At 47.9% G+C, this 18,947-nt stretch overlaps 1 protein-coding gene across 1 annotated transcript in view; it reads right to left on the bottom strand.

Moving 5' to 3' along the window:
- ADARB2 (adenosine deaminase RNA specific B2 (inactive)) overlaps positions 1–16,572 on the bottom strand; it is a 356,683-nt gene extending 340,111 nt beyond the window's left edge. Inside the window, exon 1 of the mRNA XM_032881678.1 lies at positions 16,462–16,572. Within this exon, the coding sequence (XP_032737569.1) occupies positions 16,462–16,561 (100 nt within the window). The 5' untranslated portion in view covers positions 16,562–16,572. The remainder of the gene's footprint in view (positions 1–16,461) is intronic.
- Between the last annotated feature and the right edge of the window lie 2,375 nt (positions 16,573–18,947).

Raw genomic sequence — 18,947 nt, 5'->3', positions numbered from 1 at the left:
CATACAGATTACTTAGTAGCAACTTCTGCTGGGAAGGAGCGGGGGAAATGCTCAGCTGTGCTCAGTTATGTGGGCCTTTCCTCAACTTTATCCCACCAAATGCTATTGTGAGACCAATGCTAATGGTCTCCAAAAGTTAGGTCTAAAATGTTACACAAAATTTTGAAAGTAATATGAGTTACATTGCACGCTTCTCCTCGCCTTTGATGTTATCAACAAGCACCAGGTCTGAGAAGCCTTCTAATAAAACAACTGGTTAAATTTATAAAAATCAAAATATCCCATTTTTTTTTAAACATGCATCTTGAATGTTGCATGAATCTCTCCACTCCCCACTTCCTCCATTCCATGGGAGAAATGACCTGCTATAAAATATTGTCAGATTTACGATTCACCAATCTCTGAATATCTATCTCTTACGGATGTCAAGGGTCTACTGGAGAGGATATGATAGTAAGATATTAGTTACTTTAAAAATCTAGGAAATAACCCTCAAGTTCACATGTGCCTTGGAGGACAGGAAGGTCCCCCCAGCCTTCTGGATTCACACCAGGACCTGTGGGGCAGGCACCCCCCACACACCCCAGATCCTTATGAGTGTGTTTCCTTGACACGTTCGTGTCATGTATTCCTGACCTGCCATCCTCTGGCAGCACAACAGGCGGGCCTCCCGACAGGTGTAGAAAGCCACATTCCCCATGTCCCCGCCTGATTAGGTGGTCAGTTTTGCATCAGTTTCGACCTTGAAAGTTTGCTGAGCTCTTCTCACTTGTAGCTCTCCTCATTTGAGCTCACTTTCTGAGCTCTTTCCCGATTGGGCTTATTTCTCTGTGATTTGGGGGCAGAAACATCAACATATACAGTGATGGTGGTTGGGGTGTGGCCCCCACAGACATGATAGGGGCCGTTCGGAGGCTTGGGGAGCAGTGACGCCCTATGGTGGCACGCTGCACCCATGGGTGTCCAGGTTGTACCCCAGCAGTGTGCTCGGCTCCCCCACCAGTGGCCCTCCGTCTCCTGCTTCCGTCCCCTGCTTCCGTCCCCTTCTCAGATTGTGCTCTAGAAATGGTTCCAGGCTCTTCCAATATATGTGCATGCCAAGGATGGCTTCGAGTTGATTTTGTGAAAACGATTAAAGACACGAAAGCTGTCTTCAACAGATACAAAGCAGGCACATCGAAGCCACAGACAGAGCAGTAATCTAGCTCTTGGGAAGACGCAACAAGAAAGGGAAGGAGAAAAGAATGTCTTGCGGGGGGTCTGGGAGCATTTGGTGGAATTATGACACTGTTTAAGGTTGTTTTGTCAGCTGTGGGGTGGGTGACTTTAACTGTCTCTGTTGGGAAGCTCACAGGCGTCCTAACTAGTCCCTCCCTGCAGATGGACCCCGGCCTTGCTCGGGCAGACCTTCCCGTGTGATCACCCTTGTTAGGAAGTCATCGGTAGAGGCCCGACAGTCCACTTACGGCAAATCTGGGGACAGCAACTGATATAACAGTGAAAAAGAGGAAGAAATCATATAAAAGACAAGTTGATGAACAGTTGTATTTGTGTTTGCTTCGAACTTGCATGAGCCCAGAGCCTCTCAGCCCTTGCTTGGTGGGGATGCGTCTTATCTGGAGGGTCACCAGAAGGTGTAGGACGCCCATCGCTTTTCCTTGGTGAGTCCACATTAAACATTACGCATTCGATGTCCCCATTACATTGATGACAACGGTCTCAGAAACACTGCTCCACTGCAAAACTCTACAAGACCTACAATTATCAGAGCCGAAAGCCAGCAGCAGGGCACTGATGAACAGACCTAAATTCAGACTTGGGAGTTTTCCCTTCCTGAGCTAGGACGGACCCCAGCAGAAGACGGACCAGGACGGTAACTGCTTCTTTGTTATTCAACTTGTGTAAAGAATTAAAGTCACCAAAAACGAAAATAACAAAAAACGAACCAACAAAGTGAAGGAAATTGAGTGAAGGGGTTACAAGAGGTAGAAGTTTACTCTGTGTTTTAGGGCCAAATAAGTGTTAACGTTGGTATAAAAGAATTCAGAAAGAACAAGTGTCAAAAATTAACTTAAAAGACAGAAGCATACGATCTGAGTATTCTCCAAATGTGCCTGTACATTGTTTTCCTCTGGAAATAGGAACATTTACATTCCACGACCGGCCATGCTGTCTTCATACTTGTAACACGAAGGGCAGAGACACGATCACACACACACTTGAAGTCACTCAGATTAAGGGCAGTTTTTGTTGTAAATCGACGGGGAGTTGGAAAACAGTTTTACAAATAAAGAAATTTATGCTTCACTATTGCACCAGTGGGGAAGTTCACAAAAGCCCAGTTAAGCCAGATGCGCTGCCTGCCATGTGTAACCCGAGTCCCACGCGTAACATCATTGAGATGCTGCGTCCCTGGTAGACCGAGCTCTGGGTCCCAGGCTCTGGTCCCCTTCCACTGCCATGCAAACTGCCTTATCATTTCTCAGCTCTTCCCTTGTCCCTGTTCCAGATCCAGAACCTCCCTCAGTCTGTGTGACCAACCAGGGGCCGTCCAAAACCTCCACCCAGTCTTCCGTATTCTCCAGGTTCAGGCAGGAGGGCACATCCCATTTTCATTTCTGGAGGAAAGTGAGCGAGATTCATTGGCCCGAGATAAAAAGAAAAAAGTCACCAAGAATTGGTGATTTGTTAACAAAGGGATTGGAAACACAATGGAGATCCTACCCGCATGGGTTGAGGTAAAGTAGTGTTATAAATGAGACTATGATGATGGGAGGAGTGATTTCGGTCCTCTGGTGGGGAGTGGAGTTGTGTGTATTGGGGGTTATGCTGTGGGAGTGCACTGTGCTTCCATATGAGGGTCTCAGTGATTTCACTGTTTTGTTTTAAAGTTGGCGTTTCCAGAATCGGTGGTCTGATGGTGAGTTCAGATGTCCCATCAATGATTCTGTACCCAAATTTGTTTCTGGAGTCCAGATTTCATCCGTTTACTCAGTGAATTTAAAACAGGGCGTATATGTTTACCTGTGGCTTCAGTTTGATTTTGACTTTGTTTCTCCAGCACAGAACCTGAGCCAGCTTAATCTAGGAGATTGGAACGGTGAACTCATCCTTTACGCATGAGAGTAGATAAAACACATTCTGTACACAAACACACAGAAACACGCACACGAAGTGAGGCAGAATGCTTTCATTTTAAATCCAGACGCAGAACAACCAAAAAAGTGTACTTAAATCTGATGAACTCATTTTGTAATATTCAGATTTAGGTCCAGCACATCACAGAATGGAGAGTGTGTTTTATTTTCTTTGCAAATAGTAAATAATACGAAAATCACAACAAACAGGGTGATCATCTAGACTTATCTCTCCGTGTGTGGTGGTGTGTATGAACAGCAAGCTGGAAGCTTTTTTTTCCTATTTGTCATTTGAGAGAGAGAATTTAAAATGTCCTTGTCTCTAATTTTATTTCGTTATACTCCTTACATATTTTTGTCTTATGCAACGATTTATTTTGGAATTTAATCTACGTGCTATAGAGACATCTGGAAACCAAAGATGCTGACGTCTGAGTTTGTTCAACGGTCTCTACGGTTTCTTTAATCTTCAAATCAGAAAATTGTGTTACTGACACCACTTAGGCAAATGAACACACAGGGGAGGATATATAGACACAAATATTTGCATAGATGTGTATTTACATATATACAAACATATCCACACACTCATTACGATGTTATGAGCTGCTTTCACGGTGGAGATGGTAAGTATGAGACCCTCTGTGGAGCCTTTTCTACCACAGCTCTGTGTCACGCCCGTCACGGGCCCTGACCACACTGCTCTGAGAAGTTCCCGCAGGAGGATCCCAGGGGCAGTGACCTCCATGGGGCCCAAGAACACGGGATCAGGTGCCCCTCCACCCTCGCCGGGAAGTCCCCTCCTTCCAGGGCCCTGTGTGTTGGGTTCCACCTGACAGCAATGGTTCCTCCCGTTGAGGACCTACATTCCTGGACTCCAAGCCTTGCTCTTTCACGCCTTAGCTTCCTGAAATAGCTGCTTGTCTCTTTGGGTCCCACTCCCCTCATTCGTAAGATGAAGATGGTGTCACGCTAATGATACCCTGGGATCCTATGCATCTCCTGGTAGGAGAGGGATCCCACCGATCCTACTCCAGTTGGAGAAAAGCAGTTGGTCTGTGGTGTAGATGATCCTCCCCAACTCCCCCTTCCTACAGTCATGCTAGTTTATGTGAACTAGAAACGAGGCTCTTCAGAGGGGCAGGAAAGGAGGAACCCAGGCAGGATAAGGTAAAATTCACTGAAGTTTGTACCATCACATCGGGTGACAACACTCATGACAAATAATGGAGAAAACCATTCTAGACATTATTTAATCCAGTCTGATGTTAGTCTAATCATACAAGTGTAGACTATCTGCTAGAGACGTCATGGCTCATATCCTGGAGCTATGACGGTCATGAAATGGAACCTATATTCTCTGGCTTGCATTGAGGTAGAAATGAGGTTTCTGCAAAGAGAGCCCTGATAACCCACAGAATGCTTTAGTTTTCAAGAAATGTCTCCAAAGGTGAATAGAATTGTGCTCTTCTGTCTTTCATGGGCTGGATTATTTCCCCCACAAATTCACATGTGCAAGTCTTAACACGCAGGACCTCAGAATGTGACCATATTTGGAAACAGGGTCTTTAAAGAGGTGATTAAGGTAAAGTGAGGTCACTCAGCAGACCCTGATACGATCTGATTGGTGTTCCTCACAAGAAGAGGAGAGCAGGACACAGACACGGGTAGAGGGACGACCACATGAGGACATGGGGAGGGAACTGCGTCTGCATGGCCAGGAGAGAGGCCTCTGGAGACACCAGCCCTACCCATGCCTGGACCTTGGATTCCCCGGTGCCAGGCCCTGGAGCACTGGGGATGGTTGTTGAAGCTGCCTGGTATGTGCTGCTTCATCACAGCAGCTCTCACACACGAATACCCTGTGATCTAGACTTTCGTGTGTAGTTATTTTGATCGATGAGTACAAAAAGCTCCTCCTATTCTAAACTTTATCTTAAAAGTTCATTTATAGGTCACCTAAACATGACTGATGAATACATACACACATGTAGAGGGGCGGGTGATGTCTCTATCTTCGTATGTAAAAGTTGGATATTTGCAGATGGAGGAGATTTTGATATCAGTGAGAAGAACCCTGATATGAGCAATAACATTTTAAAATGGAAAGAAATGAGTCAAGTCCATTTTGGGAAACCAATCAGCTCAGCCTAAACACCCAAAGAAGAAAAAAGTTGAAATGAGTCGAGGGATTTCCTTCACCGCCTGGATTAAGTGTTAGACGGTTTGCTGGTGAAGAGGCATGGATGCTGAACTCTGATTTCTGCTGGCTTCAATTTTATCAACTCTTACTTTTATTGTTTCCCTGATGTCTGAGGTTGGAAACGTTCCTAAGTATCATTACAGATAAATATCTAGACCTAAAGACTGCAGCCAGCATTACTGCTGCCAACGTAGGCAGACCAGTGCGGGAGCTTAGGTGTGGGTTCTACACATGGCCCCTGCCTAATGAACAAGTACGAGATGGAAACAGAGACAGAGAGTCAGAGATAAGGTCAAAGTTCTCTAAGACGTAAGACAGGGGAAAGATAAGAAGCAGACCATCTACATAGAAGTGAGAGCAGATTCAGTGACGGTCATCTTCTTCAGGACATAGCATGTCCATAGTATTGGGTGGATGTGGCCGTGGGAACACCTTCAAGGACTATTTGGATGAGCTCTGTGCCCTACTTTGTATGACCTCCAGGCAAAGAGTGCTGAGCTCCTCGATGCCATGTTGGTTTCGTTGGCTTTGTCTTGGTGCTGGAATTTTGTATAACACAGACACACGCAATGCTTGTTCCTAGCAATGGTTAGCCAAGAAGCAAGATGGCGACTGAGTTATTGGACAGTGCCAGGAGGAATCAGGGGTGGAAGATTCGGGGATAGACATGTACCCTTGAGGCAGGTGTGCACTGGGGCGTGAGCTAGAGGCACAGGAGAGAGGCTGTGGAAGACTTGAGGGCAGGGGACACGGAGCTCTGAAGGCCTGCTCCCCGAGAAATATCTTTGGAATTTGTATGGACCTGAGGGTTTCATGTTACCCCATCCACATGCATATCCACAAGCTTGCCAATCATCAGGACAGCTGGCTTGACAAACCATAGAGATGTACCTCCTGAGCTTTTGGGAAGGCAGTTTTGGGAGCTACTTCTTCAGTGTGGACCACAGAGAAGCCAAGTGAGATGTACCTTCTGACTCTTTTAGGATATTTTCAGAGCTTCTGTTACTGCTATGACTGCTGTTTGCCATGATGTTTGACATATAAAAATGCCCCACAAATGTTCGCTGCATGAACACATTTGGATTTACATAGCAACAACGTCAAAATAAACCAGACAGGAACCTTTAGGAATCTGCAATCTAACCCTAATAATTGATTCTACAGCAACTGTATCGATGGCGTACAGCGAGACAGCCCCCATACTGAGCTATGGGAGCACAGAGCTCCTCGTGATCCCGTCCCAAAAGTCACTACGCACACAGAACAATGCCTGCCTCCCGCACCAGCTCACATGATCCATGCGCAACCCCCTCAAACATGTTCCTTTCGACTGTAGTGTCCTGATTATTTCTTTAAGTAATTCTTATTTCAAAAACAAAATCAATTTTCTCAGTGGGTTTTAATTGAGTAGCTATTACATTTTGACACTGAGGGAGAAATAAAAATGTTCAAACCTAGAGAGGTTTATATTTTAATAAGTTAGTTTTTACACTGGAGTTTCACTTGATGTAATAAAAGAAATATAATAAAAATCCAGTTTTGTAAGAAATACAATAATTTTTGCATTAAAAAATTTTCTATAGAGCCTAACAGTGTGTTAGGGTCATGATAGCCTGTTTTTATCCCATGCTTTGATTTTGCATTTGTATGTGTATAACCCATAGACGACATAAGCCCAGAGATGAGGACCATGCCAGCCTAAGTTTCTTGTCAACTTAAGTTTCAGCTCCTGACTCCTTGACCTTGGTGAAGACATGGTCCTTCCATCAGGGACAGCCCTTGTCTGAATACATATAAAATGTTTAAGGCAAAACTGCAAGCAAAACAAGGATGCTTTTAAGTCAAGTGCCCTTTCGGCTTTAGAGGGCACAGAAAATAACATGTAGGAGGTGAATTCTGATCAAGGCACAGGAAGGAAGAGACAGAAATTATTCTCTCCTTGTCTCCCTGTCTCTGTCGTTCTCTCTTTGATAACATCTCTTCCTGCCACCAGGCTTTTGTTTCTTTCTTATTTTGTGACGGGACAGGATAGATCATTTTTTATTAGAGACAAAGACAGAAATATTTATTTCACTTCGTGTGAGATATGCACAAAAGGATATTTTAAAAGAATGATGTTTTGGAACTTTATGATTGATGAATGTTAACCTCGGGACCATAAGCATGGCCACACACCAAGGCCATTTTTTCACGCTCTCAAGGAGTCTGTGCTCTCAGTTTACTCACGATTTTTGTTTTCTGTATGTGATTTTATAAATGTCCGTCTAAAAATGTGCACGTAGTAGACATTTGCTGCTTCACAGTTAGATAATCTTCTAACATTTTGAAATCCCTCACGTCAACAAACGCTTATGCGTATGGTGGACCCTTGAGCAATGTAAGGGGCAGAGGCCCCAAGCCCCGCCCAGTTGAAAATCCTCAGAGAACTTCTGACGTCCCTAAATCTAATGACTAGAGGCCTCCTGTTGACAGGAAGCCTTACTGATCACCTAAAACACAGAGTTTGTACCTTGTATGTGTTGAAGATTGTATTCATGCAGCAGAGTAAGCTAGAGAAAGAAACCGTCATCAAGAAAGTCATCAGGAAGAGAAAATGCACTTACGGTATGGCCCTGTATTTATGGGGAAAAAATGTGGGTACAGATGGACCTGCAGAGTTCAAAGCCCTGTCGTTCAAGGGTCAGCGGTATTTTAAATCCAGACTCAGCCCTCTCTGTGAGTAGATGGCTTAGGCGTAAAGGAGGACTCTATACCAAAAACATACAAATGCATTTTTTAATGACGTGAATTCTATTCATTATCTACATATAAAAGGCCAAATTATAATTTAACTTCCTTACAAATTGGCTGAAAAAACTCAGGTGATTACATAAAATTATATGAACTCTCAAATTTGTTAGATCTAAAATAAGTACGATCCTAAACGCTTAGGAAGTGAACATTTCCCTGAACTTCAATCAGGACCGAATTGGCGGCCGCCTCCAGATGCCAGCGGCACGGACGGGAGGCCCGGGTACACGCTTACTGCACGTCAGGGCGATCTGCCCAGCACAGGGTCTTTCAAGGGCTGGCAAAGTGACGGGCCCCCCACCCCCACACTGCTGTCTAGGGTTTCTCACAGCTACTGTTTCTGCGAGGATTTTCCCTGGGGGTACAGCAAGGATTTCTATTGCAAAATTATTTTTTCTTTGGAAAGAAAATGAGCAGCATCGAGTCATTCAAAAACAGAAAATGTATGCTCGGAGCGCAAGTCTGGAGTGAAGGCCCTTCCTGCGGCGAGTCGGCTGGAGACTGGCCCGTCCTTCCGGAACCTCCACGTCCAGGCTCAGTAGGAGAGCTGAGGCGCACATAAAGCTGTCCTTACGTCAGCGGCTAAAGTGACATCCAGGTTTTTATTCACCCGAGGCACAGGAAAAGGTGGTACTTGTAAATACTCGTTCACCGAGCACCCAGATTTGCCAAAGTCTTCTTTTGTTTGGCCGTCTGAGCTTGGGCGCGTCTGCTGCCTCGGCGCCCGGCCCCACACGGTCTGGGAGAAAGAGAGCGCGTGTCTCCTTTAAGGACACGATGCTTTCGCAGCCTGGAGCCCAGCGCAAGAGCAGCATCTGCTCCCGCCAGGGTTGAGTGAACCCAGCCAGACTTGGGGTGCAGAGGAGGTCACACTCTATTTTGCTGACGTTTCTGTCATGTTTATTAAACTGCACTTTTCCAAAAGCAATTAAACTTTTAGGAAATACTGCATTAATTTTAACGAGAGGGAATCTGGATACTTCCTACGGACTGACAAAATCTGTTTTTTAATCAATTACTGGGTGTCCCAGGCAGACGCTCTGAGCCACCCTATCACAACGCCCAGGTCCCGCTTTTCAGAAACGGTGACTCCCCCACTTTTCATTGTTTTGAAGCAGAGAAGGGACTCTGCTCAGGTTTGCATTTTCAACCAGTGACAGGTCACGTTTCAGAGAGCCCAGTCCCCTCCACCCCGTTTTAATGCCGCATCTAGAAGACGTATTTGAGAAGCCGTGTAAGACCCTGCAAAACGATGAGGCGGGTCTTCTGTCCCTCAGCTGCGGGAAACAAGAATCAGGGGTTTCATCTGAAATAAATGGAGCAGGAAAGATTAATTAAACCTATAAAATTCTCCTAAGCACATCCTGGTCAAGGCATTTAAAAGAACACTTTCTATTACGTGCAAATCATCGGGAAGTGTGGGGCTATCGCTCAGGTGTAAGCTCCCCTCCCGTGCAGGGCAGACTCCAGGAAAGAGTTTACTGATCAGTTCCGAGCAATGTCAGTTTCATTTTCTGTCCAAATGGTGAAGAAACTGCAACGGAAAGAAATCTCGATCTCTTTCATAAATGAGTTCTCCGTAGGCGCCATTAGAACCAGGCTCTGTGGGACAGAGGCCACCAGACTCTAGTGGAAGTGAGAAAGTGAGCAGGGGCTTACCCTAGAAATAGTAACTGTCCTGCCCCCACCTTTTGTCTACACTGGCTGGACTTTTCTCCCTAACCCCTCCAAGATTTGGATCCTCCCAGGAGTGGAGACAGAGCTGTGCCTTCCGGCCGGAGGCTGACTACTGGGAGTCTTCACGTGGGAGTGGGATTAGAGCTGCACACGCGGCCACTCGGACCCGTCCCTGTACCAGGGGCTCGGCTGAGACACCCTCAGTCCTGCATGTCAAGTGTGCCCAGCGGAAGAAGAGCTCTTGTCATTCCACCTCTCGAGGAGTCAAAAGAAATGACCTTAGGATCTAAGAGCTACCTGAACATCGATATTATATGTCTTTTCTGTCCTAAACATAAACGCTACTTTTCTTTGTTTATATAAAGGCTCCATTCACTGGACACTAGTTCTTAATCAAGCACGAAGTCGCCTCTTTTGCGCAAATGTAAAATTTATGTTACCTGTTTGCTATTTTTTGAGATTGAAAATGTAACATTAGCTATTGATGATTTGTATAATTTAAAACAGATAATAGTAATCGTGTGTGTATATATACAGACACACAAATGTGTAATACAGAGCCCCCTTACTGGCCACTTTCTTACCAGAAACCAGATGCTAATTGTATTCATTCCTCACCAATAAAATAATAGAATAAACTTAGTTTTGCTGCCCTTCATACGCAATTCCTGTAACTAGAATAAAAGACGACTAAGTGCCCACAGGGAGTAGAAAAGACCCAGACCCTCAGATTAACTTGTTTTTCCCCAAATATTTATCAGTCTTCAGAAACAAAACCAAACAAAACCAAAAAACCCCACTACCTTCTATCTTTACAAGTGATCAGGTTTACTTTTGGGAAAATCAAAGACCTCTCAAAAAGCAGATCCATGCATTTCTGGGTAGTGATTCTCTGATGGGGTTCCTGGGAACCAGGTCCGCTCACCAACCAGGAGGCAAGAGGCGCGTTTGCTGGGAAGTCGGTGAGGCAGAGCCAGGCAAAACCCAGACGCAGTAGCCTCTGTACCCCCATTCCTTTAAATAAAACAAATGGATCAACAGAAGTTTAATCGTGGGAGGGGGATGTGTTGGGACCGAGACAGGCACGCATGCGGGGACAGGGGTCTGTCACACGGTTCTAAACATGCCCTCCTTCCTGCTTCCTAAAGCCTCACAAGTGCAGCTGATTTACACATGGACCGAGAACCAGAAAAACACTCCCCCTTTCTGACAGTAATGCCCCTTTATCTGATAGTGCCACATTCTTCAGTGAATTACAGCATATTAATAGCTAGGAATAAGCAATTCTCTTTGCCTAATGAAACACTTAACGGCACAGACTTCTGTATTTCAGTGGGAGGAAAAACATTTAATTGGAGGGATGGGGTTAATTCAGGTTCACTCTACTTAGAGAACCTTAACAGTGCGAATTCAGACGGGGCCTTGCGGGGCTGTTTCTCCTCGTAACGCAATACCACACGGCTACAGCTAACACCCATAGTCGGAATATTTTGTGAAGGACATCCATGCTTTTCATATTTTGCTCGGCACTCACCTTTTTAAAATTTTTTTTTTTAGTTTAGAAATGACTATAAGAAGTGCTTCTAAAATCTTGCTTTTACCATCTAGACACTTATCCTTTCAGAAATCTTATTTGCTGGTAATTAAAAGCCCAGTTAGCCAAAGCAGCATCTATTCAGAAATAATATTTTTACATGATGGAAGGGCAGAGTAGTCTACTTATTTCTGGTCTTATGAATTGTTTAGAATTGTCCATATTGTGAAAACGCTAACATTCATTCTCCAGCATCTTAGAAAAGGAAGCATGCAGACCTACAAAATGCTCTAACGTTTCCACCATCTCTCCCGTGCACACAGGTACACAGAGACACAACAAACACGTACGTGGTTTTCAAACTGAACACTGAAGGCTCTCGGGGCGTGGGCCATCCTTCCATGCCTCCAGTAAGAAAAGTACGATTTCCTTATTCTGCATTTCCTTATATAATGCTCTTCTGGGACTCTGCTTGGGCCATCCCTGGATCACCACTATTTAGATACGGACACATGGACCTCCTATTTTTATTCTAAATTCAAGTTCACTCATCATATCTAATGCCCTCGAAGCAATCTCAAATCACCGCTGTGACACGGGTCACTAGAAAGCAGAGGCACCAGCACAGATTGTAAAGGGGGGGTCCCTACACAGTTAGAGGGTGGCCCTTCGTTTGATCAATTTAGTTTTATCACGGCACCCGTCCTTCCTCCCGAGCTGTCAGACAGCGAGGCAAGCGGCAGCCCGGGGACGCATGGCGCTGCTGCGGGGCTGGGTCGCCAGGAGCCGGGACGAGGCACCGTCCTGTGGTACCCGGACGGTGACAGGAGGAAGGGGCCCGCTGCCTGCCCACCTCCTCCTTGACACAATCTTTCTATGTCATTAATTTTTCATGGACTCGCGTTTCACAACAAGCCTGCGTCTGTCGTCCATCTGCTGCACTGACTCGGCTCCTTTTGCCAACTTTTTATCTGCATCTCACCACACTCAGCCGGCAGCCCGCGCTCCACCGGCCACTCTCACGGGCCAGTACCTTGCCTGGCTGTTCCCAAAATTCACCTCCGGTTCTCTGCAACCGCGTGACCCCTCGCCCTGCAACAACATCTGGATTTCAAGCATTAACTTATTTTGCTGCCAAATGCTTCAAAAAACAGGAAAAAAAGAGAAAGAAAAGAAAAAAAAAAAGAAAGGTCATGTGCCGATGACTGGATCCAATTCGCTGACTTCACAAATGCTTGTTTACAGAGCGTTTCAAATAGTTTCCCAAAGTCCCTTCCCTTTCTCTGCCTGGGGACCCACAGCCCTTGCTCGGAACCCCGTCCTGTTTGCCTCCGGGAACCAGCTAAATGTGTGTTGGTTCCTGACCCACCTCCAAACAGGCTGGCATCTAGAACAGGTTTTTAAACATTCCTAGGACCTCGAGTCACTTTTGCACATTGTGCTCCTGGTCGAGTCCGAAAGATGGTTTATTTACAAACTGCATTTCACGCTGAGGCACAGCTTCTTGGGGGACAGTCACACTCACGATGGAAAGAGCAACACAAAAACACGACACAGCGGTTGCGAATGCGTCCACGCAAGCCCTCGGACTCGCTCCCGGCACGCAGCCAGCGGCTGATGTGATAAGATCGGAAGAGCCTGATCTCCACAGAGCGTGCTGTTTCCGAGAGTCCCCGCCTCTTACCCACCTGGCTGAGCTGATACTAATGTTAAATAACCTTAAACCTTTACCTCTCTCGCTGTGGGCTTAAATGATGGATCTCTGGTAACATTCGTGCACCCGGGTTCTCGTCTGGCACAGGAGACACTGCTCCGAGCCCTTGATGCAGACTCGGCTGTGCCCGGTCGCCTCGCCTCATTCCACCCAGACCTACAGAATCTGGGGCTGCCTCCCCGAATCCCCCACGAGCAGTGAGCCCCGGGGGCATTTAGTAGATAAAGACACTGCACAAACTACAAGTGTTCCCAGTGTTTTCAGACAACACGTCTCTCACGTGTCACACGGCGTGCGAGCATCCCTTAGCCACCCACATGTGTAAAAATCACACAGCTTCCTTCTCCTTTACACGGTTGTTTTTTTTCTCCTACTTGAAACTCAGACTTTGACATTTTTTTCATGTGTGCCGAAAATGTAAATTATTGATAGATCATTTCTAAGGGAAAGTCCCAACTAAAAAGTGACACACAGAGAAAATGCAGAAATGCATCACGCTGGACCCCAAGAAGAGAACGGGAAGAGATGGGGGCGGGGGGATGTTTTCTCTGAGCATCTTCCTTAAAGTTTGTCTGGGACACAAACGCAGGTCCCGGCTGGTTCGTACCTGGGACTAAGACTTTCAGGGGCTTCTTACAGACGCAGACTACTCCCTGTGTGATACAGGGACCACAAGCACCGAGTACCAGGAAAATATCTCATTTCTGAGGCTCTGGATCCTACCTACGACTACTGCAAGCATTGAACCAGTCCCACGCTGAAGCTGTAGCTATGGTTTTAATTTGAAAACCCTTCGATTATTTTGACAATAATAAGGGAAGTTAAAAGAAAAACCCTATCAAGGCCACTTTTGGAATCTGCATGCGGAAACCTCACAGCTTTGCACGGTCCCCGGGAGCTAAAAGTTAAGATGCACCTTCAAAAATCAGCCTCATCCATGAGCACAGGGGGACAAACACGTACCATGGGCAAACAAGGCGAACATTTATTCTAATTTATTTATTCCCAAGCGAGAAGAGCCCTTTGCTTTGTGTCCACGATCACTGGCTCCCTTTAGTACTCGGGAGAGCCTCTCCCAAATTCCTTCACAACCGTCAGAAGGCACATGGATTTTAAACTGTGACAAATACAGAGTTTTCATAACTGGACAAGCTTAAAAGCCGAGACCGTTCTATTCAACGGCTGTCATTGGGATGCACGACTGTTAGAATATCATTTAAATCCACCATTTTTCTGGGTCCGAGAGAAAAACAAGGGTCTGTAGTAACTAAGAATTACACATGTACTGACCTATTCCCAGCAAGTGCCAGTAACGGTTTAACGTGTCCCATAATTGCTGTTTCCTTTTTCATTTGCTCACTTACATTTATAGTATTAACTTCTCCCTAAGAAGTGAACATTTAGCATTTTGAGTTGATTCTCCTACCAAGGGAGCTGCCGGCAGGTGTCACAGATGTCACCCTACACGTGAATCCACGAGATGTAGGAATTAGCACACGCAACCTCGTGAGCTTTCCCCACCTCCGTTTTTGGGTATGAAAATGAAGAGACTTGGTTTATTCACAGTAACCAAGGCATGGAAATATTTCACATAGAAATTTCACTTTGAATGGTTGTAGTTAAGTTACTAGCAAATGAAGCCTTTCTTCCGATTTCTTGTTTTTCTTTCCAAAACTGGATGCTTTCTAAAGCCAGCATGGGTGACATTTAAAGGTAAGAAAAATGAATTTGGAGAAAGGCAATAATGTCCGTCAGCTTGCATTTTATTTCTGTAGAATGCCGTTTTATTGTGAAATATTAGTCCGTACGCTTCCATTTGAATATACGAGACAGACTAAACAAAGCTACTGGGAAACACGAACACTTAGAATTTACAAGACAATGTTTCCTTTTTTCCTCTCTCAAAAGTTAGAGTCGTCATTCAATTCTGGGACTGTCACTTTCTGCTGGCCTTGTTTTGGAAGGCACCAACAGATCCGTGTCAAGATGAAATTTTCAGGCTGCAAAGTGGGCCGTCGGCATCGCTGGGGCAGCTCTGAGGGTTCAACCAGAATCACAGAATCCCCCATTCCAAAGCCCAGGGCTCTGACACCTCCCGGGAAGGTGTCCGCCGCCTCTGCTCCCTGCGGTCCCGACACGAAGCTGTCAGCAGGGACGGTCTGGTATGGGCATGGAAGTCTCCGAGCCGTCTGGCTCCTTCCTATTATTGGAAGAGCCGTGAAGGGCTCCGGGAATGTTTGAGAGCAGCCGGGGACGGCTGTGGCGGAAACTTATGTTAGCTCACTGCAAAGATGAACATTCTCCGGGCTGGGAGAGCCACCCCCACCATAGCTGACAATACATCCTGCAGCGGGAGGCTGGAAAATCTGATCCGCTTCCTCCGTGTCTGCCCCAGTGCTCAGTAGGGCTCCGGAGTCACTCTTTTTTTTTTTTTTTTTTAAATCACATTTCAAATAATAATCAGAGCTGAACTTTCCCCAGCAGACTCATCACAAGGAGCTGCTGAGAGCAAGTTCCTCCCCGGGAAAAGAAAGAAGGGGAGGCACTGGAGGAACCCTTCCCTGCTCCTCAGACTGTGCCAGCAACCGCGGTACTGTAGGGGATTTTCCCTCGCCCCGTGTGGAAGCCCTGGGCTTTGGATGGGATGCACTAAGTTCCCAGCCGCGGTCCCCAGAACCTTGGTGAGGGGCACGAGCAACCTGTCATCCGGCTGCTTTTTCTCCCTTTCTGGTTTGCAAGGGTTTTTTTTTTTCTTTCTTTTTTTTTCTTTTTCTTTTCCTTTCTTTTTTTTTCCCCCCTAAAGAGCTGTGATGCCATTTTTCTTTCCAGGTTTTAATTTCTGCGTTCCCCCCACACCCCACCCCCAGGACCAACCCTTGCTTTCTGCAGGTCCCAGTGTTTCTACAACACCCGGTACCAACCAGACTAAGTAGAAACTGTCAGGCAGTTTGGAGACGTGATTGCCTGTGCTCTGCCCACTCCTTCCTCCAAGACGATCTGGATGGGAGAGCGGGCACCAGGTCTGTCCCTGCTTCTGGGGCTGCTGGTTTCTGGGTTTCCTTCAGCACCGAGGGCTAATGTCGCCTCTGACGGTCAGAGGCAGAGCCGGGCTGTGCAGCGCAAGTCCGGGGGGCACTGTCCTCCAGCGAGGAGAGCGGTGGCCCCTCGGCCGCCCCTGCCTGCCTCCTCCCGCGGCGCCCAGCCCAGGCTTCGCGGAGCCCGCAGCTCCGTCCCCGCCGGCTGTGCCCTCGGAGCTCGCCGAGGCCCCCGGCCCCGTACAAAGGGATCTGAACTCTGGCGCGCTCTGCTTGGCACCAACGCCCGCGGCGCACGAAAGTAAAGCCGGAGCAGCCGGCGGCCCCCAGACACGCGGCGCGCGGAGCAGCGCGGAAAGCCGCGTCCTTACCTTTCCTCTTGCACCGCCGCCGCCGCCGCCGCTTGGACTTGCATTTGAGTTGGTCTCTCAGCCCTCCGGACGCTCTGCTGGTGCCCAGGACCGATGCCATGGCCGAGCCCCGGCGGGCCGCGCGGGCGAGGAATCCCGTCTCCAACACGCTCACCTTGGCCGCTCCCGCCGCCGCCGCCGCCAAAGGGCTTCCGCAGACCCGGGAGCGGCTCCCTTCGGAGGACCGAGCCCTCGCGCGCTCCCGCCTCGTCCTCCCGCGCCGCCCTCCGTCTGCAGCTGGGCGGGGAGCCCCGGGAGCAGCCGGCGCCCCGCGCCCCGCGCCCCGCTCTGCGCCAGGACGCGCCGCCGCGGGCAGGAAAGGTGCGCGGCGGGCAGGGCGCTCCCTCCCCAGCTCCCCTCGGCTTCCGGGCGGCCTCTCCGGGTCTGCGCTCCCCGCGCGCGGCTCCGACTTTGGCACCTCGGCCAGTTCGGCGGCAGCAGCCACTTTGAAGCCAATCACGCAGGGAGCCTGTCTATTTGCTGCGGCGAAGTCCAATTAGGCCCAATCACAACTGCCTTCTGCCTCTGACATCAGCACCGCCGGCCCCTCGCGGCCGCGGCCAGCAAACTCGGCTCCCGCTCGGACGGATGGAGCTGCCAGGACCGGGCGGCGGGGACGGAGACCCACCGCGGGCGCGGAGCGCGGAGCGGCCGGGCCGGAGCAGCCTGCGGGGGCCGCTGGTTCCCGCCTCAGACCGCGGCCGGAGCTTCCCCGCGCTCGGAGCGTCCAGGGACGGTGCCTCCCTCCCAACTAGTTAATTCGTGCCAGTGCGCCCCGCGCCCCGCCAGACCGACGGAGACCGCGCCTCCGCAGAAGGGGTCTGCGATGTGCGGTTCCCTGGAAGCTGTCAGCCTCTTGGGGGGGTTCGTTCCCACACCGCGCGCTGGTTGGTCTGTCTCCCCCCTCCCTGTCCTTTGACTGCTCCCTTTGCAGAGAGAGGTTGCGCGAAGACTAAGTGTCGGGATCTGAGTCTGGTTTTTGAGGACAGGGATTTTAATGGGTCGCTTTATTTAGGTGACAATGAAATGAAACACAGGGAGGGCTTTCATCGGATGGTTTTATTGCCAAATATAACATTCGGATGAAAGAAAGTCATGCTTACCAGGAGGTGGCTTGCAAATTGAAATAGTTTCCAACAGTTTTTTTTTTTTTCAGGGCTCTCCTATTGTTTCAAGACTATACTTGGGGAACACTAAAAATCTAACGTAAGATATAAGAAGAAAAATAACCAAGGCATCATTATTGCCTTTTGCAAGCAAGTCCCATCAGCTATTAATTATAATACTAATGGTTTGGAAAAAAAACCTCACCCGCAAAGTCATTAGCAAGCGCTGTGTCATATGTTGATATGGAAATGGCACACAAGTATTCCTGTGTTATTTACTACTTTATACATACTGTTTCCAAGCTCTTTATGGATTGGAAATGTCTAGATAATTTTCTTTTATAAGAAAAAATAAACCCCCAGGGAACATGGTAAACAATTAGGATGTTGAGATGTGTCATGTGGGGAGTTAATGGATCAGAACTCATTTTTCGTTGGTGAGAGAGGAGAAGACATGTGATTCCAAACATGAGCTCCCCTGTCCTGACTTTGGGCAAGTAAATGGTGCCTCAGTTTCCCTATCTGTGAAATGGGTGTCACGAGGGCATCAGGCACATGGCTTCGTTCAGACCTGAGACTCGGTATGAACAGTGACTGGTACACGCTAATTACTTTGTGACTGTTAAGTAAATCAGTCCAGTAAATACTTAGAAGAGAATGAGTGTATGTCGCAGGTGGGCCTCAGAGAGTAGGAGCCTTAACTCTCCGCTCATTCCAGATTGATCAGGTCAGTGGAGCCGGGCCCCTCCTCTGTGCCTCACTCCACACTTGCACGCCCCCAACAGCACAGCTACATAGAGCTGCTGGTAATTTGTCCCAGATGTCGGGCAGGTGCAGGACTTCCCTACCTACTCTCCGTGACGCAGGAGATGTTGGAGAGCACAGGCCACACACAGAGACGCGGCTGGGGCCCTCTCAGACCCCCGAGCTCCCTGCAGCTCCCCTGCATGGACACGAAGTTGCCCACTGAAAACTGCTCTCCGAGCTCGGACACCTAGGGAGGGTGTTTTAGGCGAGCCCCACAAGCCAGTGCACCGTCCCCTTCAAGCCTGTCCACAGCCAGCGTGGGCCTTGCTCACACTCGCAGCATCACATGAGGCAAAGGTGCTGTCCCTGACACGCGTACGAGCGGACTCCTGCTGTCTGGGGGCCCGGCTGCGAAAAGACGAGAATACAGTTGCTTCTGCTTATATGTTGCTTCCGACTTTGGTGTGGGGGAGGGAAAATCAAAACCTGGATTTTAACACTTAGTGTAGATTCCAAGTTGAGAGTGGATTAAGATAAAAGTGTTGGCCAATCTTACCTTTCTTTCTTTCTCCTTCTTCTTCTTCTTCTCCTTCT

The sequence above is a fragment of the Lontra canadensis genome, unplaced genomic scaffold (genome assembly GCF_010015895.1).
Source record: "Lontra canadensis isolate GAN:19392208 unplaced genomic scaffold, GSC_riverotter_1.0 scaffold76, whole genome shotgun sequence".
NCBI lineage: Eukaryota > Metazoa > Chordata > Mammalia > Carnivora > Mustelidae > Lontra > Lontra canadensis.
Note: the sequence above shows the minus strand (reverse complement) of the source record. Positions and strands in the feature narration are given on the sequence as shown.